The 26,927-nt window shown below is 44.1% G+C and overlaps 1 protein-coding gene across 12 annotated transcripts in view; it reads right to left on the bottom strand.

The window, feature by feature from the left end:
* The window catches only part of LMO7 (LIM domain 7), a 226,137-nt gene extending 211,420 nt beyond the window's left edge, over positions 1 to 14,717 (bottom strand). For 5 of the 12 annotated variants that reach the window (XM_059684856.1, XM_059684857.1, XM_059684858.1 and 2 more), the window contains exon 1: positions 14,416 to 14,712. In XM_059684856.1, the coding sequence (XP_059540839.1) occupies positions 14,416 to 14,475 (60 nt within the window). In that variant the 5' untranslated portion in view covers positions 14,476 to 14,712. Of the gene's footprint in view, positions 1 to 14,415 lie in introns of all 12 variants that reach the window. The other 7 variants (XM_059684846.1, XM_059684847.1, XM_059684851.1 and 4 more) reach the window with 5 other exon arrangements.
* Between the last annotated feature and the right edge of the window lie 12,210 nt (positions 14,718 to 26,927).

Here is a 26,927-nt window from a genome sequence, read left to right as displayed (position 1 = left end):
CTCAATCTCCAGTAGGGGGCGTGCAGGAGGCAGCCAATCAGTGATTCTCTCATCATTGATGCTTCTATCTCTCTCTCCCTCTCTTCCTCTCTGAAATCAATAAAAAAATATTTTTCCAAAAAGAGTGCTAATGTTGCTAAGGGTATGAAAGAAACAAGGATCACAGGTAATTGAAGAGGTAGAAAAACTGCTGTTGATTTGTATAAAGGAAAAGCAGTTAGCCAGTGACAGCATTTCAGAGGCAGTGATATATGAACAAGCAAAAATGCCACATGCTAACCTGAAAGACACCCCAGGAATGAGTGCTGAAAGTGATTAGTTTAATGCTAGTAGGAGGTGGTTTGATAAATTTAAGAAAATAAGTATTTATCTACAGATTAAACAGTACATTAGACATGTATGGTATATAGAAAGGTTAAAACAGGAAGTCATTTGTGGGTCTTGAACAGATTAATTAAATTTGCATTCTTTCTAATGGGGAAAAATTACTTAATTTTTCAAACAAATCACTTCTGGGACAGCCTTCTGGAACTAATTAAGTTCGAGAACCCAGGTTCCAATGAATTCACATCTTCATGTGAATTTATACGGTGCCTTATATAAAGTCTAAGCCAGTGATGGCGAACTTTTTGAGCTCACGTTTCAGCATTTTGAAAAACCCTAACTTAACTCTGGTGCCGTGTCACATATAGAAATTTTTTTTTAAAATATATTTTATTGATTTTTTACAGAGAGGAAGGGAGAGAGATAGAGAGTTAGAAACATCGATGAGAGAGAAACATCGATCAGCTGCCTCCTGCACATCTCCTACTGGGGATATGCCCGCAACCCAGGTACATGCCCTTGACCGGAATCGAACCTGGGACCTTTCAGTCCTCAGGCCGACGCTCTATCCACTGAGCCAAACCGGTTTCGGCTATAGAAATTTTTTGATATTTACAACCATAGTAAAACAAAGATTTATATTTTTGATATTTATTTTATATATTTAAATTCCATTTAACAAAGAAAAATCAACCAAAAAAATGAGTTCGCGTGGCACCTCTGACACGCGTGTCATGGGCTCACCATCACTGGTCTAAGCACTTTCCTATGCTTCTTAACTAAGCCCTAATTGTGAAATAAGAAAAGTGGGGAAGGGGGGGAGATGTGAAAAGAGACAGAGGCAACATGTAGCATAGCTAACAGCATAACAGAGTGTGTGTGCCGAAACAGCCGGTACAACCATAAACAGGGAGGGAAACAGAGGAAACTAAACAAAGTGGTTGAGAGCTTGAGTTTTTGTGTTAGAAAAATTCCAACTTCAAATACTGGTCTATCAGTATCAGCTGTGTGGGTTTGGGAACGAAAACTTCTCTAAGCCACTCTTTTCTCATCTATATAAAATACATATATTTATAAAAAGAACAATATCACTTAACTCATATGACAGCTAAGAGGAGTACCTTTTTTTAAAAAAGTTAAGTGAAAATTGGTTTTAACCATAACAGAGAAGGAGTTTTATCTTCCCTTTTCCCTCGTTTCTGAACAAAGCTCTTTGGCAGCCTCCTCTCCTCAAGTTGCGTGTGCCATTTCAGCACTATTCCTGACAAAATGGAATAAACTGCAGCACTTTGGAAGCATGAGGTAGGCCTCTGATGTTCGAGTTGGGGCAGAGGGAAGGAATGTTCCTGTTCTCAAATTTTAACTTATTTTCTTCTATTTCTAAACAAGGTAAAGCTATTTCTTGCTTCTCTATCTCCAATTAGCACCTAGGTATAATCCATTCTCAAGCTAGAGCTCATTCATCAGTGAGTTGTAAGATGCTTTTATGACTAATCCTCAAAGTTTCATGACAGTGTATTGTCCCTAGTGCAGAATACTCAGCTAAGAAGACTCATCTTCAAATTTTCTGAGATGTTTATTATCCTATATAATAAAAGCCTAATATGCTAAGTGCCCGGTCATCTGGTCATCCGTTCAACCAATCAAAGCCTAATATGCCAATGATATGCTAAGGCCACTCAACCACTCACTATGACATGCACTGACCACCAGGGGGTAGATGCTCCAACTGGTAGGTTAGCTTGCTGCTGGGGTCCGGCCAATCAGGGCTGAGCTAGACGGGCTGGACACGCCCTGGAGCCCTTCTTTGGTCCCTCCCCGGCTGGCCAACCTCCTGCATCCCTCCCTGTCCCCAATCATGCACTGGTGGGCCCTCGGCTTGGCCTGTGCCCTCTCGCAATCCGGGACCTCTCAGGCGATGTCAGAGAGCCAGTTTCGGCCCAACAGCGGAATGACTGGTCTCTATGACACACACTGACCAGCAGGGGGGCGGACTCTCAACACAGTAGTTGGCCCCTGGTGGTCAGTGTGCTCCCACAGAGGGAGCACCGCTTAGCCAGAAGCCAGGTTCACAACAGGCAAGTGCAGCAGCAGTGGCGGGAGCCTCTCCTGCCTCTGTGGCAGCACTAAGGTTGTCCGGCTGACGGCTTAGGCCCACTCCCTGCAGGGTTGAGTGGTTGAGCAGGGAGCAGGCCTAAGTCATCAGTTGGACATCCTCCAAGAGCTCCCAAACTGCAAGAGGGCACAGGCTGGGCTGAGGGACGCCACCCCCCCCCCCCAACACACACACACACACACACACACACACACACAAGTGCACGAATTTCGTGCACTGGACGTCTAGTCTCATGATACTTGTTTACCTTGGGAATCTTTACAATTGGATGAACAACGCCCATTTCTCATAGTTTAAACTCCCTTTGTTAAACAACATGCTTTAAACAATCTAGAACTGAACTTGAAGTAGAAACCCTAATAAATCAAAACCAACTTCTCTTGTTGAATGAAGCACAGCCCGCAAGACAGTCATATCACAGGGGTAAAAAGGAAGAAAAATCCAGAGGACAACTGAAGGACATGTTTCCAGAAGGGAGGTGTCAACTGTGTCTGATGCTATTGATAGATTGACAATATTTGTTTGGACAAAACTTCCAAACTGATTGCACACCACTCAAGAAGTAAAGGTTAAATGTTTATTTTTTCGTTCCCCGGATAGAATGAAAGGCTCTAAAGTCTAATGAGAAAGAATTCCAGAATCAAAGTTTATAATGAGATTGGCAATGACTGCCCTTCCTTTGGATATTATAAATTGGTGGTGTGAAAAAATAATTCAGTTATTTTCTTCCCAGCTCAGACATCTAGGTCAAATATCAATCCAGTCAAGAAGGCAAAACCTTTGATTATGGTCTTTACTTCAGTACTTACATGACTAAAACACTAACTAGAAAGTATCCTCATCAAAACATGGCATATATTTTGAAAACACTGTGCAATAAAAGTCTGTAGTAACTGTGCTAAGCCATGGACTACTAGATCATATAAAAGAAGAAAGATCCTATCAAATAAAGAGGGAATATGCTAATTGACATTGCTCACACCATTGCAAAGATGACAGTGCACACCGCCAATAAGGAGGGAATATGCTAATTGACTGCCCCACCCTCAAAGATGGCGGCGCCCACAGCCAATAAGGAGGGAATATTCTAATTGACTGCCCCGCCCTCAAAGATGGTGGTGCCCACAGCTACAAGATGGCGGCGCCCAGTCCCCTCAGTCCTGCCAGGGCATTGCCACACGCCTGCCTCCAGATTCCCCCAGTCCCCTCAGCCCCACAGCCACCCAGGGCCGGCCCAAGGCGCAGGCAAGTCTCTGATGGCAGCTGCCCAGCTGCCCAGGGCCGCCCGAGGCTCAGGTAACCAGGGCCGGTTGAGGCTTGCGCTGAGGCAGTGGCAGCAGCAGAGGTGTGATGGGGCATCGCCTTCCCCTGATCACCAGGTCACCTCCCGCCCCTGAGGGCTCCCAGACTGTGAGAGGGGGCAGGCTGGGCTGAAGGCCCCCCCTCCAGTGCATGAATTTTCATGCACCAGGCCTCTAGTACTTTTATAAGTGGTAATAATATAGAAGAAACTAGTTACATAAAATTTATCTCCTACTCCAGCTCAAAATATAACTCAGTGGCACCATATAAAAACACTTCTCTTTTAAGACACTTTAAATGGTTTACTGAGCACTAATCCATTCACTTAGACCAGTGGTCGGCAAACTGTGGCTCACAAGCTACATGCGGCTCTTTGGCCCCTTGAGTGTGGCTCTTCCACAAAATACCGACTTCTTCCTTCTGCGCATGGGTCACGAAGTTTCAATCGCACTGTACGTGCGTGCCCGCACGTGGTATTTTGTGGAAGAGCCACACTCAAGGGGCCAAAGAGCCGCATGTGGCTCGCGAGCCGCAGTTTGCCAACCACTGACTTAGACACATAACACATACATCTAAAGCTTGCAATTGCTCAGAGTGTCTATCAGCAGCTCTGTAGCTTATATAATACTGTAATTGCTCATCACGTGCACTCCAGGCACTAACATCACAAGATAGAACCTGTTGTGTGCAGGACTAGTCAAAAATGGAAAATAGCTGGTCTTACCACTTTCGGTGGAATGAAGGCCAGGAGCCCATTCTCTTCCTGACTTAGAAATCGTTTACCAGGATTACTGATCAGTGTCACTCGCCCAGGCAGTTAAGAATGTAGGGATTAAGAAGTGAGGCTATGGAATCAAACTGTCTGGGTTCAAATCCCCAACTACCACTTACTAGTTCTAGTGTTCCTTGAACAACTTATTTTACCTCTCACTCTGCTTTTGCCTCATCTGGAAAAAATGCCCTGAGGTAATAATGGCCCTTGGTTCTAAGGGTGTGCATGTATAATACACTGGCCACCACCTATCCTGCACATGGCGGGGGAAATAAAAGCAACACCAGTTGCTCCAATTGTCAGTTACCTTCTCTTGTAAAACCTTCACTAGTAGGTATCTCACTCTTCAAGTCAGCCCATGCTGGTGTAGGGCAGCTCTTTATTAGCAGAAGGGTCTTGAAAATACTTGAGCCAAATAAAAGGTCTCACTGTAACCAATCAGTGATGACCAGTTCTGCCCTTTGAACGCACACATTTTTCTAACTTCTCTCCTTAAGAAAATGCCACTCTATTTAAAGGCATAATGCCTGGTGCTGTGCAACATCATCTACTAGTAAATTCACTCAAGCACCAAACTGAGCATACTGTACCCAGAAATTAGAGCCAGTCTTCAAGCACCCCATCGGGGAAGAAGTTACAATCTGGGAAGGCTGCTTATGGGGCTGTGTTCAGATTCATTTACAGAATTTGCTAATGTCCATCTCCTTAGAGCAGAGGGGCAGACTGACAGCATTAAATCTCTGTTCTCCAAGTTGTGCACATGTGACAGCTCTTACCCTGATTAAGAGCTTTGGGTACATCCAAGGTGCTTTTAAAGAAACACACCCAATAATTACCTTCAGAAACTAAAGAGTAAGCACAGGTACGCATAATTGATTGTTCCTTGGACTCAAATACATTTGTGACAGACACTTAACAGGCTTAAGACGATCTGCAAACATCAGTTAAATAAGCCAAGCTTTTTGACTGGATACAAAACGTTCATTCCTTCAACAAGAACATTCTGTAGGACAGGGGAACAATGCAAATGGCTCCATCTGCAGAGGGTAACAGATGAAGCAGTTCACCCTCCAAAGTCTAGTTTCTCCAAATTAGAAGAGTCAGGCAAATTGGTTGAAGTTGTGTATTTCTTAACATTCTCGAAACAAGTGCTTTTCTAGAACTCAAATGCTGTTATGCTGAGAAGGAGTTTAGAAAGGAAGGGGGAGGTCAAAGGAACCAGTTAGTCCCAAAGCAGTTCCTTAGGGGCCAAAGCACCCTGGCATGCAGAGGGAGACAGCGCTCAAGCACTGCATGGAAGGACAGGAACCAGATGGGCTGAGTAAGTCAGGTCACGCCCTGCCACACATCAGGGCATGATTCCTCTCAGCCTGGGAGAAGCTTTAAGAATTTCTAGGCCTTACAAACGGATGAAGAAACATCAAGGTGCTCTGCTCCCTCAAAACGGTCAACTGTTCCATTCCTCATCTCATCATTTTGTTGAGAATTCCAAAGGTCCATCTCCAAACAACCCAAACAAAAAGCAAGACCACCCGGGACACTTCCTGAATGGCCCTCCCATATCCATGACCTTGGAGACTTGGACACCAGGACAGACTCTGAGCCTTTTGTGATCTCCTTTAGAAGGGACAGAACACACCTTGTATCAGCTTCATCCTTCCTCACTGGGGAAACCCAATAAGCCCACCTCTCTAATGGGTTCAGGGACACTGTTTCATTAAAGACACCGTCCTTTAAAACAGGTCCACTTTCAGCTCTCAGTGCACCAGCACACTGGGAGGATCCAGAATGACTGACACTGTGCTGGAATCCTCCCAGTTCCTCAGGAAATACCTTGACTTATCTGTTTATACTTCCTGTAGTCAGACCATTTTAAAGGCATCCCTACCCTGGTTCCTATTTGTGTGAATCAGTTCCTTCCCAAGAGGATTTTTTGAACTCCCTCTTCCACCACCCTTCCTGTCCTAGGATCCTTTCTTCCGTGTTTGCCAACCAAAGAGGTGTTTAAGTGATAGTAAAATGCTGCTAAAGTAAAAAAGGAACAAACTGATATCAAGACATTGTATGGCTGTTCAAAACTACAATGAGATACTCTAGCCAGTTTGGCTCAGTGGATAAAGTGTCAGCCTGTGGACTGAAGGGTCCTGGGTTCAATTCCAGTCAAGGGCATGCACCTGGGTTGCAGGTTCCCCAGCCCTGGTCGGGGTATGTGCAGGAGGCAACCAATGGATATATCACGGTCACATCAATGTTTCTCTCTCTCTCTCTCTCTCCCTCTCCCTTTCACTCTCTCTAAAAATCAATGGAAAAATATCCTCAGAGGAGGATTAACCAAAAAATAAATAAATTTTTTTAAAAAAAAAACTATCCTAAGAAGCTATCAGAAAGAAATCAGGAGAGTGGTTGTCTGTATGAGAAGTAGAGACTGACTCCTTCTAGAAGGGAATTTCTTGAGGGATAAGAAATTTTTTTATTGATTTGAGAGAGAGAAAGGGAGACAGAGAGAGAAAACACGCATCTATTTTTCCACTTGTTAATGCATTCATTGATTGGTCTCTTATGTGCCCTGATCAAGGATCAATCCTGCAACCATAGTGTATCAGGATGATGCTCTAACCAACTGAGCTGCCTGGCCAGGGCCAAAATGTTTTATGTTCTGATTGGGGTGCTGGGTACATGAGTATATATATTTGACAAAACTCCTGCAAAAGCACACTTAAAATATATGCATTCCACTGCATGGAAACATAATCTAAGTAAAAATAAAGTACCCTGAGCAATTGCTAAAAGTTGTGCTGAATGCAACTTCAAGATCTCGCAACTAGTTATAAAGCCACGAAGTCCGAGCCCAGTGGGCAAATGTGTTAGCCCCACTCCAGCCTCATCTCAAATGCTACCTCTTCTGTGAGCCTGCCTGGCTCACCAGGCCGACTCAGGCTGCCTCCTAAATGCCTTCACTACACACTGGGCAAACTTTCATTATACCAACTGTCCTTAAAGCCCCATTTTTAAATTGTGTTAAAGCTGCAGTCTTTTTATCAGACACCATGCCAAAGCCTCCCGCTAAAGATAAGATACTGTTCCTGCCCTCGGTGAGTTTATAATCTAAAATGGAGAGATGGATAGAATTATACCACAGTATGCAAAAAGACAGATTTACACAAGCAACAAAGCAGAGGAACAATGGGTGGGGTGAAGGTTTGGTGGTTCAGAAAAGGCCTCACATAAAGGTTGATTTCAACCCAAGTCTGGAGGAATGAGAGCGAGTAATGGGTATTAGGTAAACGAGGAATCAGGAGCAGTGGGGTCACAGCAGGCTGGAGGGGGGGGAAAGGCATCCTGTGCGTGAGGAACCCATGCAGGGACTGGGGAGCACGAACTGCGTTTCACGGCACGACCACCGGGGGGAGGCTCAAAGAAGAAAACTGAGGCCCGCAGGAGAAATAGCAGAGCCAGGACTTGCACAGTGATTTGATTCCAAAACTGTGCTTCCTCCTTACTTTTTTTTTCCAGTTATTGAGGTAATTGATATACAGCTCTAAGTCTAAGGAGTTCAGCATAATGACTTGACTTACATACCAGTATATAGAGAAATGAATACCATAGTAAGTTCAGTTAACACCCATCTCCTCATGTAGTTACGCACAAAAAACATTTTTTTCCTTGTGATGCAAACTTTTAGGATCTACTCTCTTAGCACCTTTCAAATACATATACAGCAGTGTTAACTGTGGTCACCCGAAATTGGCTGAAAGTAGTCAAAAGATACAAACCTCCAGTTAAAAGATAAATTAGTACAGGGGCCTGGGCTGGGTAGCTCAGTTGGTTGGAGTACTGTCCTGTACCCCAAAAGGGCACATACCTGGGTTACGTATTCAGTCCCTGGTTGGGGCTCGTATGGGAAGGAACTAATACTGATCAATGTTCTCTCTCTCTCCCTCTCTCTCTCTCTCTCATCCTCTCACACCCTCTCTCACTACAAACCAATAAAAACATATTGATTTATTGGATTTTTTTTAAAAAAAGGAAAACCATCAATAAACAACAAGAAAGGCCACTGCATGGGAGAACATATTTGCCAAAGTTATCTCAGAGAAGGGTTTAATCTCCAAAATTTACAGGGAACCCATACAACTTAACAAAAGGAAGATAAACAATCCAGTCAAAGAATGGGCAAAGGACGTAGACACTTTCTGAAAAAGGACATGCAGAAGGCCAAGAGACATATGAAAACATGCTCAGAGTCACTAATCATCCAAGAGATGCAAATCAAAACAATAAGATTCCATCTCACACCTGTCAGAATGGCTATCATCAACAAATAACAAACGACAAGGGCTGGCCAGGATGCGGAGAAAAAGGAACCCTTGTGCACTGCTGGTGGGAATGCAAACTAGTGTAGCCACTGTGGAAAACAGTATGGAATTTCCTCAAAATGTTAAAAATGGAACTCCCATTCGACCCAGTAATCCCACTTTTAAGAATATATGCCAAGCCGAAACCGGTTTGGCTCAGTGGATAGAGCATCAGCCTGCGGACTGAAAGGTCCCAGGTTCAATTCCAGTCAAGGGCATGTACCTGGGTTGCGGGCACATCCCCAGTAGGAGATGTGCAGGAGGCAGCTGATCGATGTTTCTAACTATCTCTCTTCCTTCCTCTCTGTAAAAAATCAATAAAAAAATATATTAAAAAAAAAAGAATATATGCCAAGAAATCAGAAACACCAATCAGAAAGAACATATTCACCCCTATGTTCATAGCAGCACAATTTACTGGTACAATAGCTAAGATTTGGAAACAGCCTAAGTGCCTATCAGCAGATGAGTGGATTAGAAAACGGTGGTACATCTATACAATAGAATACTACACTGCTATAAAAAGAAGGAACTTTTACCATTTGCAACAGTATGGATGGACCTGGAAAGCATTATGCTAAGTGAAATGAACCAGTCAGAGAAAGATAAATAGCACATGATCTCACTCATTTGTGGAATATAATGAACAACATAAACTGATGAACAAAAATAGATCCAGAGACAGAGAAACACTGAACGAAAAGTCAAACCTCAGAGGGAAGGCCGGGGGCGGGGGCAGCTAAGAGATCAACCAAAAGACTTGTATGCATGCATATTAGCATAACCAATGGACAGGGACACTGGGACGATGGGGGCTTGTCCTGGGGGGTGGGAGTGGCCGGGGAAGGGTCGATGGGTGAAAAAGGAGGCATATGTAATACTTTAAACAATAAAAATAAAATGAAAACTGTAAAAAAAAAAAAAGATTAGTACTGGGCTGTAATATACAAAACTGTTCTCTTAATCTCTATGCTATCTTGCAACTACACAAATAGTTATGGATAAACTGGCTTCAAAATAAAGCTAGATATGTGAGCAGAGACTAGATTATAAAGTGTTGTGAAATGCTACACTTTATGGCATTATGTAAGGACTAGAGGCCCAGTGCATTAATTAGTTCAGGGGTGGGGTCCCTTGGCATGGCCAGCGATTGGGGCTGATCAGGGGGCCAGCCGGCCCTGAGAAGGGACTGTGGGAGGTTGGCTGTGGGGGCACACTGACCACTAGGGGGCAACTCCTGCATTGAGCATCTGCCCCCTTGTGGTCAGTGCACATCATAGCTACCAATCGACTGGTCACTTGTTTGCTTAGGCTTTCATATATATAGATTGCTGACTTTAAAAATCTTCTCATGACTCCCCAAAAAACAAGGATAACAAAATCAGGTTTTTATTCTAAAAACATAATTTTGACAGCAACAGCTAGTATAAAAATTGGTTGGGGGTTTTTTGTTTGTTTTTTGGTTTTCTTTGGTTCATCCTCTCCTGAGGATATTTTTCCATTGATTTTATTGAGAGAATGGAGGCGGAGAGACAGAGAGAGAGAGAGAAAGAGAGAGAGAGAGAGAGAGAGAGAGAGAGAGAGAGAGAGAGAGAGAGAAAGACCAATGTGAGAAAGACACATAGATTGGTTGCCTCCTACATGGGGATTGAGCCTGCAACTGAGGTACGTGCCCTTGGCCATGATCAAACCCGGCACCCTTCAGTCCACGGGCCAATGCTCTATCCACTGAGCCAAACTGGCTAGGGAAAGAATTGCTTTCTAAAATTTAAAATGTTTAACAAATATTTACCATCATAGGATTTTCCATTTTAATTTCCGTTAGTTGAAATTCTATTGTAATTACCCAAAAAAGTTCTATGAATTCAGTAACATTTTCCAATGAATGTTTGTCACTCTCCATACATCTGGAAAGCAACAGTACAAAACCATGAGAGCTGCATCTACAGACAACACTGGCATGCACAAGGATTCATGTGCACCAGGCAACCCCTTTCAGACCAGACACTAGGAAAAGGGAAGCAGTTTACAGGAAAGAGGAAAACCACTCGGAAGGATTTTGCCTATATCAATGAGGTATCTGCACAGTGCAATTCTTTCATGATTCAGCACCAAAGTTAAACATAGGTGGTGACTAGAACATCCCTGGAGGATAAAAATGGGGGCTGGTGGAGAAACAGACCAGCCGGAAGCACTAGGGAAGGATTCATATTCGGTTGCCAGGCATGGCAATGAGCTCTGTTGGCATCCCCTCAGTCCTTCTGCAGGGTGACAGTGATACCAAAGAATCAAACCCAGAGATAACAGGAAGAGCAGGTGAGCAGGGAGGTGGTGAAGTAAGTTAGCCTCTTCTGCTCTAGCCATAAATATAATTACTGTATTTAAACCTCAACCTAGACAGGTATGTTAACTCACACACCGGAAACAGGCGACCAACCAATGCAATGAGCCATATACCCAGTGTCCAATCTCACTGGTATTTTGACTGATTACTACAAGGCATGTTAATGCCTCAAAACAGAGAGACAGAGGAAACTATTAGGCACAGAAAATTAAAAGGTGCTGCAGAGAAGGACTAAAATTAGAGGCTTCGCGCTGCATTTTCTACCACTGCATCACCCACTCCATGACCTTCCTGAAATCAAGCTTCCCCTCTGCCTTTGCCTTCAAACCACTACATATTTGGTTTTAAACTAGTGTTTAATCATAAACCAGCTCTGCTACATTATTAATATTCCAAACAGCATTTTCAACCAGATAATATCCAACAGAATTATGTTGAATTACCTCAAAGAGAAGCATTCCTACATTTGTTTAGAATTGAAAACTAAACTAACCAGAGGTTAAGTATAAATATACTATAAAGTATCTATGTACAATTTGAAATAAATAAAAACAAGAGTCATAAAATGATAGTATTTGGCAGAATAACAACCACTAGCCCTTACCTCACTCCTTTGCCTTCCCTCCCATGATAAAATAAATAAAACTTTAACTCTGATGTGGCAATAATACATTAGCTATGTAAAAATCACAGATGGAGGGTGGAAATGGCAAGGACATACTGACATGGACTCTGGTCACCAAAGTTTTACAAGGTTATTGGAGTTTCCTGACCTTGGGTTATTCAAAGGAGCAGCTAAGAATAAAGATAGAAGATCATATTATAGATAATGTACATATTATATAATGTACTATTATATAATGCATATATGTCTATATACATACACACACACACATGAATGACCCACTTATGTTTCAATATATGTAAAGTATAGCAGAAAGGAAAAATGGAGCAAGAATATTAGCAAGCAAGAGAAAAATTTACACTATAATCTTCCTCACTTTCCAAAATACTTTATAAAATAGGCTTTGGAACCAATATTTTATCTTCAAATTAGGGGTTCTCAGAGTTAAAGAGGCTGTGGCCATGAGAGAGTCATTCGTTCGGCTTCTTTTGGCAAAAACAATACTTTAAATTATGTGTTTTGGTTGTAAAGGCAAAGCTAAGGAGACAAGTAAATCTGGACACTGAAAATAAACCTAAAAGTGAACACACTGCTGTCGCTTCAAGTGCCCACAGCAGAGCAAAGAGTATGTAAATATATAAATCCATTTATTCACATATCTGCAATAAACACACTGCCTCGCTCCCTGTGGCACCAGGGGAAAAATCGCTTATTTTAGCTTGATTAATTATATTAAAATCATATACCAAAACCGTTAAAAAGATTTGGCTCTCTGCTAATGATGAACAAAATACTAGAGTTGCCACATCATTGCTGAAAAACACTTTTAGATGGGGTGGGATGGGAGTGGGAAGATGAGCACATTTACCATGCACTATTTCTTTTATCACAAAACACTTCCCCAACTTCTTTAAACATAACTTTCTCGCAGAAGTCCTACACAATTATGAGCAAGCTACAATAAACCAGGAATTTCCAGATTTCAGAAGTATGCATACTAAAAAGAAAATGTGTGAAATCATGCATAGCCTCAGATTTCCTGAAGCAAATACACAACATGCAGATACAAACTCCACACGGGAGCCATGTGTGACCAAAAAAATGTCCCCATATGTCTTCCCTTCTCCCTCCCTCCATCCCCAACACTCAAATACAAAAAGGGGCATTTAATTTCTCTTCTAAAATTATGCAACACAAACACTACTAATGGGAAATTACCTTTAGTAGCCCTGACTTTTCCAAGTTGATGAATGAGGTAAGTTACTTCTCTTAACTACATTACTGGAATTTTTCCACTCTCAATTCAATTCAAAATACCGTGTTCATTCTTCTCCCAACCTCCTCATACACACCCCCACTTCACATCTTTCTAAGTCACCTTCAGATGCTCAAAGTTTCAGTCCAGAAAAGACACCAAAAGTTAATTTCTTAGACTTTCCCTACTGTCTAATGGATAATGCTACTCACATTTCACATTCCTTTATTTAGAGTAAAAAGTCTAATGTTGAAAGTTATTTTCTTTATTTTTTCAATGTAAGTATATTTATTTAAGGATAAATGAATTATTTTTCAGCCCTTTGCTTTGGAATTCTTGAATATGGTATTTCCCATAGCATAATCTTTAAACCTAATTTTCATTTTTAAATACTTTAAGACATATTGAAATATAAATGAACTGAATATGCATTATTAAATTTGAACTAAGAATAAGCTAACACCTGACATCAATAACTCCTCAATGACTTCAAGGCAGGTGCAGGCAACGATTGCAATTGTTCTTGATTCACATCTGCTGGGAAGACTTCTTTAGCGTCAGTTAGAAAGTCACCTTTTTCATCCAGAATAATGGCCAGAAGCCTGGAGTTAACCTTCAACACATGGTAACCCTAAGATGTTGATGCAGAAGCCTCTAAAAGGGCGTCTTCTTTTTTTAATGGGAAAGAAGGGGATGGAAGATCTTGCCTCTGAGGCACAGCTGGGAAAGTAACAACCCTTTAGTGAGGGACCCCAGGATAGCTCATCTCATCAATGCAGACTTGGAATAAATACAAGCCCTGACTATCACCCACCCCACCCCCACCCCCACGCCCATCCCAGTCCCCAGGGCTCTGGATTCCTCAGAGAACGCACCGCCCCAGAGCTACACTCCCCCACCAGCCCTCCCACCCAACACACGCGCCCGTGCAAGCATGCGTCGGGCATCTCCACATCTTCCACAGAAAAGCACCGCAGGACCCGGGGCCGGCTCCGTCCCTCAGGGAGACACCCCGGGGGCCCGGAGCCATCGTGGGCTGGTCCACAGGGATGCGCAGTCCCGGCACCCGGGTGGGTCGGCGCCGGAACGTGCCCTGGCAGAGGAGCTCTGGGCACCTCGGCGAGACCGTCGCGGGGGAGGGCAGAGTTAAGCTTCGCTGGACGTTAAAGAATCGGAGAAGCAGAACTTCCAAAGTCCCCCAGCTGCACGCGCAAACCAGCCCGCAGCCAAGCGCCCGGGAAGGTCCCGGGAAGAGGCTGAAGCGCCCTCGCCCCGGGACGCCCGCAAACCCGTGCACCCAGGACGGGAGTAAAGGCACTCACCTCCACCCATCTCTGGGCTTCGGCGAACGCCACGGCGCAGCCGGCCTCGTCCTCCTGCATCGCTGCCAGGACCGGGGCGACAGGGGGAGAGAGACGCGTGGGCGCGGGGAGGGGCCGGGGTCGCTCGCGGTCTCGGCCGCAGCCCCAGCCTCGGCTCCGGCTGCGAGGCGCTCGGGTCCTCCCTCCCTTTGTTGCGCTCCGCAGATCGGGAAGGTCTCGAACCTACAAGAACTTGAAGACGTGGCTCTCTCCGGACTCTAGAAAACTACCCCGGTTCCGCCGGACACGAGCAGCGGGGAGGGCGACCCGTGGCGGCGCGCGGCTCCGACAACTGCTCGGACTTCAAAAGTCGCTGCAAGTCGCTGGGCGCCACTGCCCTCCCCAATGGCCCCGCCCCAGCCCACCCCGGGCCGCCCAGTCTCCGCTTCCGCCCGCCCCCCTGCGGCTCCCCCGGGCTCCCCGGCCGCCACTGCCTTTGTGGTCAGCCTGTCTGGGCCCGGGGATGCCACGGGCAGCCAGGGACCCGGGTCCGGGCCAAGCTCCCTCTCGCGCTGCCCGCCTGGACCGCAGCTCCACCCCGAGGGGATGCGCCCCCGCGCCCGCATCCCTCCCGCCTCCGCCCGCCCGGCCGCCTTCCCTCTCCCGGGGCCGCTGGAAACGGCGCCCCCGCGGCTCGAGGCCGCCTGAATACCAGGAATAGCTGCACACAATTGCACCTTTCCCGGCCAAGAAACTTCCCCCGCGGGCAGCGCGACCCCGCCCAGCCCGCCGCCCGCACCTGCGGCCCGACCCGCGGCGCGCGGCTCCCGCTCCAGCCGAGCCCGCGGTCACGGCTTCGGCCCCGCGGCCAGGTGCGCGGTGGTCCCCACCCCAAGCTTCCCAGGCCCTCCTGGCGGCAGGTGAGGGTAGTGGCCTGGGCACACGCCGCCCATTTCCCCCAGCCTAGCGCGCTCCGCCCTGCTTCCAGGTGGGTGAGGGGGGTACCTGCCCGCGCGCAGCGGGTTGGAGTGGGGGGATCCGGCTTTTCTCCCGCCCCTTGCCCACTCCGCCTGGTTCGGATCCTAGGACCGTCCTCACCCTGAGCGTCCGTCCGTCTACCCGTGGTGGTTTGGGTACACTCAGGGGCCATGAGGTGACGTATCCCCAGCGTCCCTGGGTAGGTGCACAGTGCTGGGGGGTTGGCTCGCTTGAGTTCTTTTCACACACAAATCAGATCCTAAAGGAGCCTGCTCACCTGTCTTGACTCCCGTGGGACCGCACTCAGATGCTGCTGAAACCCGGTAATGGCAGCAACCTTGGAGGAATGTAAGAATGGATTCTTCCTCTTTTAAACCCCTTTTTCTTTCTCCTGGTTGATTGTTTACTCTTTATGATGAAATACGACACCAAATATTTAACGATTGTTTACACTTTGCCTTATTCATCACCTTTTCTGCTGAAGTTTTTTTTAAATATATTTTATTGATTTTTTACAGAGAGGAAGGGAGAGAGATAGTTAGAAACATCGATGAGAGAGAAACATCTATCAGCCGCCTCCTGCACATCTCCCACTGGGGATGTGCCCGCAACCCAGGTACATGCCCTTGACTGGAATCGAACCTGGGACCCTTCAGTCCGCAGGCCGTTGCTCCATCCACTGAGCCAAACCGGTTTTGGCTCTGCTGAAGTTTTAAAGCAAAGATATTGTGATATTTCACTCCTCAATATACATCTCAATTTTAAAAGAACACTTTCTACATAACCATATTACCATTTTCACAATTAACTAAAGCTAAAAATAATTACCTAGTATCAATTGTTATAGAACGGAAAGTGTCCACCTACTAGCTGAGCCAATCACTAGACACTAAGAATTGAAGTGGAGAAATGTTAGCTTTTTTAAAAATATGCTTTTATTGATTTTTAGAGAGAGAGGAGGGGAGAGAGAGGTAGAAACATGAATCAGCTGCTTCCTGCCAGCCCCCTACTGGGGAATCGAGCCCAAAACCTGGGCAGGTACCCTGATTGAAATCAAACCACAACCTCTTGGTTCATGGGTCTATGCTCAACCACTTAGCCACACCAGTCAGGCACTGTTGGCTATTTTGTTAGGGAAGAGTTAGGGAAGCTAATGCTCAAAAGCCCGATGGAGTGTAGGTTACAGATTATATAGGGCAAAACCACAACACACCATGGGTTGTGGGGGTTCCATTGAGTGGGGAGCTGATTGGTGTGAGGTGAGGTAAAGGTAATGAATTATTTCTTCAGGTCTGGAGGACAGCTCTGAGTTCTGTTTCCAGTGTCCCTGTCAGGTCTCATGGGAAAGTAGGCAGGGTGGTCGTTCCAGCTTAGGAAGTGAAACCTAAAGATGTTACCTTTAGCCTGGCAGAGGTCCAGACCTTTGGACCTTTAGTCGGGTCCCAGCTGCTGTCTTCTGCTGCCTGGAGGGTCGCTGATTATCTGGGGGAAGGCTAGGTCTCTGAAGAAGGGGAAGGAGAGGAAAGAGAAAGGGAGACAGAGAGATGATTTCTAGCGTTAGGATTTAAAGTTAATCAAACTCATACGGACCCTCGGTTTTACAATTTATAGCCAATCCAGACTCAAATTCCCCCTGCTGATCCCAATATGTCTTTAACAGCTGACTATGTCAGACCAGGCTCCAAACAATGACCACACATTGCATTTGTTTACATCTTTTTTTAACCCAGACTAGCCTCCCCCATCTCCCTGCCATCTATTTTTAGAATGATGTTGTCTTATAAAAGAAACAGAGGTAGCCTTCTGGATTTATGTTATGGTGTCTTTGTGGTGTCTTCAACATAATTCTATTTCCTCTGTATTTCCTGTTACCTGGAAGTTAGCTCTAAAGCAGAGGTTCTCAACCTGTGGGTCGCGACCCCTTTGGGGGTCGAACGACCCTTTCACAGGGGTCACCTAAGACCATCAGAAAACACATATATAATTACATATTGTTTTGTGATTAATCACTATGCTTTAATTATGTTCAATTTGTAAGAATGAAATTGGGGTCACCACAACATGAGGAACTGTATTAAAGTGTCGCGGCATTAGGAAGGTTGAGAACCACTGCTCTAAAGGCTGGATTACAACCTATTTACTCTTCTGAATAAAGATTTCACCCACATTGTTCCTGCTTGGGGTGACTTTTTTTTTTAATAAGTTACATAAATTCTGGGTTAATTTTATTTTTTTAATATATTTCATTAATATTTTACAGAGAGGAAGGGAGAGGGATAGAGAGTTAGAAACATCAATGAGAAAGAAACATAAATCAGCTGCCTCCTGCACACCCCTACTGGGATGTGCCCACAATCAAGGTACATGCCCTTGACCGGAATCGAACCTGGGACAGACTGATGCTCTGTCCACTGAGCCAAACCAGTTAGGGCTGGGGTGACTTCTTGAGAATGATTTTTATTTGTAGGTTTATTTTTGGGGTGACTTCCTGAGGATGATTTTTATTTGTAGGTTTATTTTTGTTTATTTTGTTCAACCATTTTTTTCATTGGCACTCTGTAATCAATGGATATTTTTTTTTAGCAGAGCTGAGAATTGTTCTTGCTGAAGTGGGAGGCCATTGACTCGGCCATCTCTTTGCCTCCTGGCTATACTGTGATCAGACCAAACCAAAAATGAGAATGAAAGGATAACAGAAAATATTTTTCTCTTTCTGGCTATTCAACATCTATTCTGTTAAATATTTAGTGACCACTTTATATATGTAAAGGGCTAGATGTCATAAGTGATATAAAATTTTTTAAAAAAATTTAGACACTGAACTTCATGTACTTCCAGTCTAGTAGAAAGACAGACATTCCTCAATCTTCATGAGCGTTGTTATGACAGCTACTGTACAGGTATATTATACTGTTTAAAGCTGCTGCTCTGTGACTTGATTGATAGCTTTGGGGACAGCAACCCAGAACCACAGGAAGTGCCCGGGCTTGGGAGTCTGACTGACTAAGGTTACCAAGTTACCAAACTCTCTGAGCTTTAGTTTCCGCATCTGAAAAATGTGGGAAATAATATCTACTTCAAAGGGTTCTTATGAGAATTAAATATCACGGTATATGTAAAAGCTCAGGGAATTGCTGCTATGGAATAGACTCTCAAGAAATGATGGTTATTTCCCATTAGTGTCTCTCTCTCTCTCTCTCTCTCTCTCTCTCTCTCTCTCTCTCTCTCTCTCTCTCTCTCTCTCCCTCTCATAGTAATGTGTCAAATATGGATTTTTTCCTAATAAATGGGAATTTCTTTTGTTTTCTCAGATACTCACATGGAAAGAGCTGCAAGGTACTGCAGATTCTGTTTCAAGTCAATTCTTTGCCTCCTAACATCAATCATTAGAGTGTTTTATCCTTCTGGAAACTTGTATATAGAGACCTATAGAGAAAGGTAACCTGCCTTGGAAGTTTACACAATAATGAAACATGAAGAATACCATTTATTTTCCAAAGAAATGTAAGGTATTTTTCAACATTTAAAAACAGTACATATGAGGTCACATATGTAATACCTTAATCAATAAAGAAAGATTGAAAAAAATAATAAAAAATAAAAACAGTACAGTTGTCATGTTCTTATCCATAAGTGATGAAATGAGCTGTTGGTGGGAGAAAGTGGTACAATCTTTAAATATATATATATTTCAGGGAGAAGAAAGGAGAGGGAGAGAGAGATAGAAACATCAATGATGAGACAGAATCATTGATCAGCTGCCTCCTGCACAGCCCCTACGAGGAGTTGAGCCAGCAACCCGGGCATGTGCCCTGACTAGGGATGGAACCTCCTGGGTTCATGGGTCAACACTCAACCACTGAACCACGCCACACCAGCTGGGCATTACAATCTTTCTCTAAGGTAATTTGGCAATACATATTAAAAGTTTTTTAAAGCACCCGTGGGGGTCATGCAGGAGGCAGCCAATCAATGATTCTCACCATTGATGTTTCTCTCTCTCTCTACCTTTCCCTTCCTCTGTGAAATCAACAAAAATATATTTAAGAAAAAAAAAGGTTTTAAAAGCCCATGCTCTATTGCAGCAATCTCACTTCTGGGAACTTATCCTAAGGCTATGAGCAAAGATATATGTACAGAATGAACATCTGTGGTTTGGGCATTGAGATGCAATAGCTAAACCTCCCTTTACAGGAGGAGCGTGGTCAGCAGACAGCCTCCATCTGTCAGCACCTGTGAGGTCTGCCTCAGCTGCAGAACACAGCCGCACAGCCCCAGAGCAGCCCCCATGCGGTGACTGAGTGACATAAAAGACATTCCCACTGGAAGCAGGACAACTGTGATGGGCCCTCTCCATAGAGATGGCTTCTGTGAAGGCTATAGGCCTGTGTCACAGTTCCGCTTCTTCCTGGCCCATTTCTGCTTCCTCCCTCTCCGGTCCACTGGGATTGATCCTTAGTAAATACCTAACACTTCAAATACCATATGCTGTCTCTGGAGGACTCATCAGTGATGGCATCAAGCAGGATTTATTACAAATAAGAATCCCAAAGCAATCTAAACCTCCAACAATAGGGATGGTGGGGTAAGTTATGGTTTTTCCATAAAGCAAAAAAAACTGTGCAGTCATTAAAAATATAAAACAATAGCCCTGGCCAGTGTTGCTCAGTGGTAAGAGCACTTAAGGATCACTGGTTCCATTCCCATTCAAGGGTAGGTATCTGGGTTGCAGGTTCAATCCCAACTGGCTTGGGGCAAGTATGGGAGGCAACCAATCTCTCTCTCTCTCTCTCTCTCTCTCTCTCTCTCTCTCTCTCTTTGCCCTCTCCCCCCCCCCCTTCTACTCTCTCTAAAAATCAGTGGGAAAAAGTGTCCTCTGGTGAGGATTAAAAATAATAATAAATAGATAAATAATAAAAAAATATTCAATGACACCAGGAGATGTTTCAAATATATTGAAAAAAAAGTGTATAAAGCACCCTAGTTTATGATTGTATTTTTAAAATGCATAATTTTCTACATAGAACAAATTGGGGGGGAAACTTCACCCAAATTTTGTACTGGCTATTTCCAAATGGAGATTTTGTACTTCTCTAACAAGTGGGGGGTTTTGTTGTTGTTTTTTGGGAGGGGGGTTGTTTTGTTTTATTTTGTTTGCAAAAGACATGTATATTGCTTTTATAAATGAAAACATTTTGTATGACACAAAGATATGTCCAAATTTGATTTCTATCTTGTCCTACCAACTTCACCCTCTTCTCTGATTTAGTAAATGGTACTACACCTGAAATTGGGGAGTTATGCTGGACTTCCTCATCTCTCATTCCCATATCCAACTATTTCTAGTTCTGTCCACTTTTATCTCCTAAATATCTCTCCAATTGGCCCTTCTTCCCCATCCCTATTTCAACTGCCTTAGTTAAGGCCCTCATTAGCTCTCACCTTGATTTCAGAAACCATATGACCTTTCTAACATGTAAATCTTACCTTGCTACCAACACATCCCCCCAAAATTTACTCCTCATTCACAGCTCATGGTGCCTGTCAGGACTAGCTGATGGTTGCCAGCAGTCCACTCCTCTAACCATGTACCTTGACACATGTTTTTCCTTTTGTAGGAAATGTGCTTCTCTTCCTTTCTTTATCTGGCTTTCTCCTGTGTATTCTTCCATGTTCAACTCAGGCCTCTTCTCAGAATACTTCAAAGAAATCTTACAGATCATCGTGGGCTAGATTAGGTATCACTTCTTTATGCAGTTATAGCCCCTTTCACAAGGTATAAGATCATCTGTCTTCCTCCTTGAACCATGAGCGACTTAGGAGTGCCTGGTTCAGTGCCTGACACATAACTGATGTTCAACAATTGTTTATTGACTGGAGTGTGTGAGTATATAAAACTTATAATTCAATGCAGAGAAGTAAGAAAACATTGATAGTAACAAAGTAAAAAATATTGTCTACTGCAGCTAATATGAGAATTTCTTTTTAGCAGGGTTTCTTAACAGAAGTTGATAAACTATTATCAATTTGGGCCAGAAAATTTCTTGTTATGGAAAATTGTCTTGTGCATTGAGGATTGTGTAGCCTAATCCCAGGCCTCCACTCACTAGATGCTGGTAGCACTTCTATAAATGTGACAAACAAATATGTGTTCAGACGTGTCGGGGGTGGAGGGCAAAAATCACTCCCAGTTTAAGAACCACTGCTCTACAGGGAGAGACTGGTTTTGTTAGTTCATGCTTTAGTATAGTACTGTGGTCGGCAAACTGCGGCTCGTGAGCCACATGTGGCTCTTTGGCCCCTTCAGTGTGGCTCTTCCTAAGCCTTAGGAGTACCCTAATTAAGTTAATAATAATGTACCTACCCATATAGTTTAAGTTAAAAAACTTGGCTCTCAAAAGAAATTTCAATCGTTGTACTGTTGATATTTGGCTCTGTTGACCAATGAGTTTGCCGACCACTGGTATAGTAGAAGTGTAATTCAGGCTGGAGTTTTCTTTGAAGCAAGTGTGTAAAGCACAACAGAGAGGAGTAACCATGAACTGGGGGGCAGGGAGGGCTATTCTGTATTATAAAGGAGGAAGGGGCAGAAGAGAAGTGGGCTGGATGATGACTGGGGCAGATTATACGAAAGAAGGGACCTGGTAGCTGAAAAGAATTGGAAGAAGACACAGGTATACTGGGAATCCTATATAATAAAAGGCTAATATGCAAATCTACCGAACACTGGGACGACCGGTTGCTATGACACGCACTGACCGCCAGAAGGCAGACACTCAACACAGGAGCTGTCCCCTGGTGGTCAGTGTGCTCCCACAGGGGGAGCGCCCCTCAGCCAGAAGCAGGGCTCATGGCTGGTGAGTGCAGTGGTGGTGGCGGGAGCCTCCCGCCTCTGAGGCAGCGCTAAGGATGGACTGCCTAAGCTGTCAGTCGGACATCCCCAGAGGGCCTCTGGACTGCAAGAGGGTGCAAGCTGGGCTGAGAGACCCCTTCCTCCACCCCAGTGCATGAATTTTGTGTACAGGGCCTCTAGTTCTTCTAATAAAAGAAATGAAATTTTCACTACAGTTGGTAATGGTTCATAAAAGTGTCAGCCTTTTTGAGTTCAAAGATAGCCAATATCTGAATTGCATGTATACGTCTCATGTTATATAATAAATGTATTAATAGGAAGAATTACTCCAGAAGGTAGAGGGAAAAAATATTAAATAGAATGGAAATTGTCTTGTTTTGCAGATGATATGATCTTATGTAGAGAAAATTCTAAAGACCTCATAAAAAAAAACTTAAAACTAAACAAGAATTTAGCAAAGTTGCAGGATACAAAGTCAACATACAAAAATCAGTTGCATTTCTATACACTAACAATTATCTTAAAATAAAATATTTTAAAATTCCCTTTTATAATAGCATTAACAATATAAAAATGTATGAATAAATTTAACCTAGGAGGTAAAAGGCCTGTACAATGAAAACTCTAACACATTGATGAAAGAAATTGAAGAAGACACTAATAAATAAAAAGTATTCCATGTTCTTGGATTGGAAAAATTAATATTGCTAAAATGTCCATACTACCCAAAGAGATCTATAGATTCATCCCAATCCCTGCTAAATGGCATTGTTTACAGAAACAAAGCAAACAATCCTAGAATTCATATGGAATTACAAAAGCCAAAACAATCTTAAGAACGAACAAAGGTGGAGGCATCACACTTCCTGATTACAAACTGTAGTACAAAGCTATAGTAATCAAAAGGGTACAGGAATAAAAACAGATACATAGACCAATGGGACAGAATCCAAAGCCCAGAAATAAACCCAAATATATATGGTCCACTAATATTTGAAAAGCGATCCAAGAATAGTCATTGGGAAAAGGATAGCTTATTCAATAAATAGTGTCAGGGAAACTAGATATTCACACGCAAAAGAAAGACATTGAGCCCCTATCTTACACCACTCACAAAATTTAACCTGAAATGGATTAATACCTGAAACAGTAAAACTCCTAGAAGATAACACAGGGAAAACCTCCTTGACATCAGTCCTGGCAATAATTTTTTAGATATGACTCCTGAAGCACAGGCAACAAAAGCAAAAATAAACAAGTGGGGTTACATCACACTAAAAAGCTTCTATACAGCCAAAGAATCCACAAAATAAAAAGAAAACCTACAGAATGGGAGAAAATATTTGCAAATCACCTACCTGATAAGGGGTTAAAACATAAAATTATATACACATAGATATATACCAATAGCAAAACAACTACCCGATTTTAAAATGGGCAAAGGACATGAATAGACATGTTTCCAAAGAAGACATTCGAATGGCCAACAGTGTGTGAAAAAGTGTTCAACATCACCCATCACCAAGGAAATGCAAATCAGAACCACAATGGGACACCACCTTACACCTGTTAGAATGGCTATTGTCAAAAAGACAGGAGATTACAGCTGCTGGTGAGGATGTGGAGAAAAGGGAACCTTTGTGCACTGTTGGTGGGGATGTAAGTTGGTACAGCCACTACTGAAAACAGTATGAAGGGTCCTCAAAATTTTAAAAATGAAACTACCATATGATCCAGCAATTTCACCTCTGGGTACGTACCCAAAGGAAATGAAGTTACTGTCTTGAAAAGATATCTGCAATCTCATGTTCATTGTAGCATTGTTTACAATAGCTGAGACATGGAAACAATATAAACATACAACAACAGAGGAATTTATTTTTTTTTAAAGTCACACACACACACACACACACACACACACACACACACACACACACACTGGAGTATTATTTAGCCATTACAAAAAGAAGGAAATTTAGACAGTATAGATGGACCTTGAGAGCATTATGAAGTGAAATAAGTCACGCAAAGAATGGCAAATAGTGTATATTCCAATTTATATGTGGGATATAAAAAAGTCAAACTTGTAGAAATAGAAATGGAATGGTGGTTACCAGGGTCTAGCAGGTGGGGGAAATGAAGAGACATTGGTCAAAGGGTACAAACTTTCAGGTATAAGATAAATTCTGGGGATCTAATGTAGAGAATGGTGACTGTAGTTAACAATACTGTATGATATACTTGAAAGTTACTAAAACAGTAGATGTTCAGTGTTATCACTGCAAAAAAAAGAAAAACTGGTAATTAAGTGATGTGATGGAACTGTTAACTAACCTTATTGTAGCAATCATTATACACCTTAAACTTACACATTATATGTCAATTATATCTCACTAAAGATGGAAAAAATAAAAATTCATGTAAATGAAAAAGAATACACATATCCTATATAATAAAAGCCTAATATGCAAATTGTCCCCTCAACTGGAGTTCCGCTAGGAGTTTGACAGCTCAACCAGTCACTATGATGTGCACTGACCACCAGGGGGCAGATGCTCCAAACAGTAGGTTAGCTTGCTGCTGGGGTCTGGCCAACCAGGACTGGGCAAGACAGGAGAGAGACAGGGCCAGACATGCCCTGAAGCCCTTCTGCGGTGCCTCCTGCAGTCCCTCCCTGGCCACCAGCCCTGATTAGCCCTGATCTGGACTGGGTGAGATGGCCCTGATCGGCCCTGATGGCCGGCCAGGCAGAGGGACCCCACCCGTGCATGAATTTCATGCACCAGGCCTCTAGTCCTATACTAATAAAAGAGAAAAATGGTAATTGGCGTACAACCGATACCTTTTTCATTGGCTAATCAGTGAGATATGCAAATTAACTGTCAGCCAAGATGGCGGCTGGCAGCCAGGCAGCTGGGAATAGGAGGCTTGCTTGCCCCAGCGATGGAGAAAGTCAAGGATCCCCGCAGCTGCGGGGCTCTGAGCTCCTGAAGCAACAACTCCAAAAGATACAATGTTTCAATTATAGAAGCTAAAAGATGGCGGTTAATTTGCATACTCAGGCTCCAAGCAGAGCGAAGCCAAACAGCCCTGAAGCAGCAGGGCAGAGAGGCCTCAGGGCCTGGGATCAGCAGAGTCGAGAGGCCTCCCGGCCCCACGATCAGCGGAGCTGAGAGGCCTCCCGGCCCCGAGATCAGCGGAGGCCAGAGTCGGCCCAGCCCCGCAATCAGGGAGGCGAGAGTCGGCCCAGCCCCGCGATCAGCAGAGCCTAGAGGCCCCCCAGCCCCGGTGATCAGCGGAGCCGAGAGGCCTCCCAGCCCAGGTGATCAGCAGAGTCGAGAGGCCTCCCAGCCCAGGTGATCAGCGGAGTCCAGAGGCCTCCCGGACCCATGATCAGCAGAGCCGAGAGGCCTCCCAGCCAGGTTATCAGCAGCCGAGAGTCCTCCTGGCTAGAGATCAGCGGAGCCGAGAGGCCTCCAGGCCCCAGTTATCAGCGGAGCCGAGAGGCCTACAGGCCATGGTTATCAGCAGCCGAGAGGCCTCCAGGCCAGGGATCAGGGAAGCCGAGAGGCGTCCTGGCCCTGGGATCAGCAGAGCAGCGAGGCCTCCCAGCACCGGGATCAGTGTGACAGGGTGTGGAGCCCCAACCCTCTGATCGGCCCTGCTCTGTGTGTGACAGGGTACAGAGCCCCAACCCCCCTAATGGGCCCTGCTCTGTGCATGACAGGAGTGGCGCTGCAACCTCCCTATGGACCCTGCCTTGAGTGTGACAGGGGGCGGTGCCCCAACCCCCCAATTGGCCCTGCTCTGAGCCCGACCAGGGGCTGCACCTAGGGATTGGGCCTGCCCTCTGCCACCCGGGAGCAGGCCTAAGCCAGCAGGTCATTATCTCCTGATGGGTCCCAGACTGTGAGAGGGCACAGGCCAGGCTGAGGGACCTCCTCTCCTAACCCCGAGTGCACAAATTTTTGTGCACCGGGCCTCTAGTATAATAATAAAGTCCTAATTGTCCCATCTCTATTTGCAAAGATAGATCCTTCAGTGTTAGTAATTAGAGGATTATGCCATTCTCAGTCCTTACATAATGATATTCAAGCAGGTAGGTTCAATTCTATATTTGGAAGTGGAAGCCAGAGAAAAAAGAAGCCAAAAATGTTACATATAATGATTAAAAAAATGAAGCTAGGAGTGGGGAATGCAGATGTTCCAGGAAGCAGAAGGGGAATGAAAACAAGGTGAATCCATGTTTTACCACTCCCCCAAGAGGCAGACAAACGTTGAGGACAGTTTCAGTACAATCTTGGGATGATGAGTGCTTTGCTCAGTGGATGAATCCTCTGGATGGTTAACCAAGAAGGGATAGACAAGAAGCCCTTGGTTCTTATCAACCATCCCCCTGTGTACTCAGACATCTCATTATGAGATCATCTGAGATGGTAACTTTCAAAACATGAACCAACCCCATAATTTGAATGGCAGTTGGTTATTTTCTTCCTACTGCAAACATTTTAAAGGTTTTGGTTGGTTTTTTTGTTTTGTTTTGTTTTGTTTTTTAACAAGTAGAAGAGTTTCCTACCATTGAACTCAAATTATCTAACATAAAACCTAAGACCTTTTTTTTTTTTTGTAAAGTCCTGCATTCTAGCCAGAATTGCAAAACTACATTATAATTCTTTAAGTGATAGCAATGAGATCAAAGGGA

Source organism: Myotis daubentonii, chromosome 2, assembly GCF_963259705.1.
Source record: "Myotis daubentonii chromosome 2, mMyoDau2.1, whole genome shotgun sequence".
NCBI lineage: Eukaryota > Metazoa > Chordata > Mammalia > Chiroptera > Vespertilionidae > Myotis > Myotis daubentonii.
This window is presented reverse-complemented; position numbering and strand designations above follow the sequence as displayed.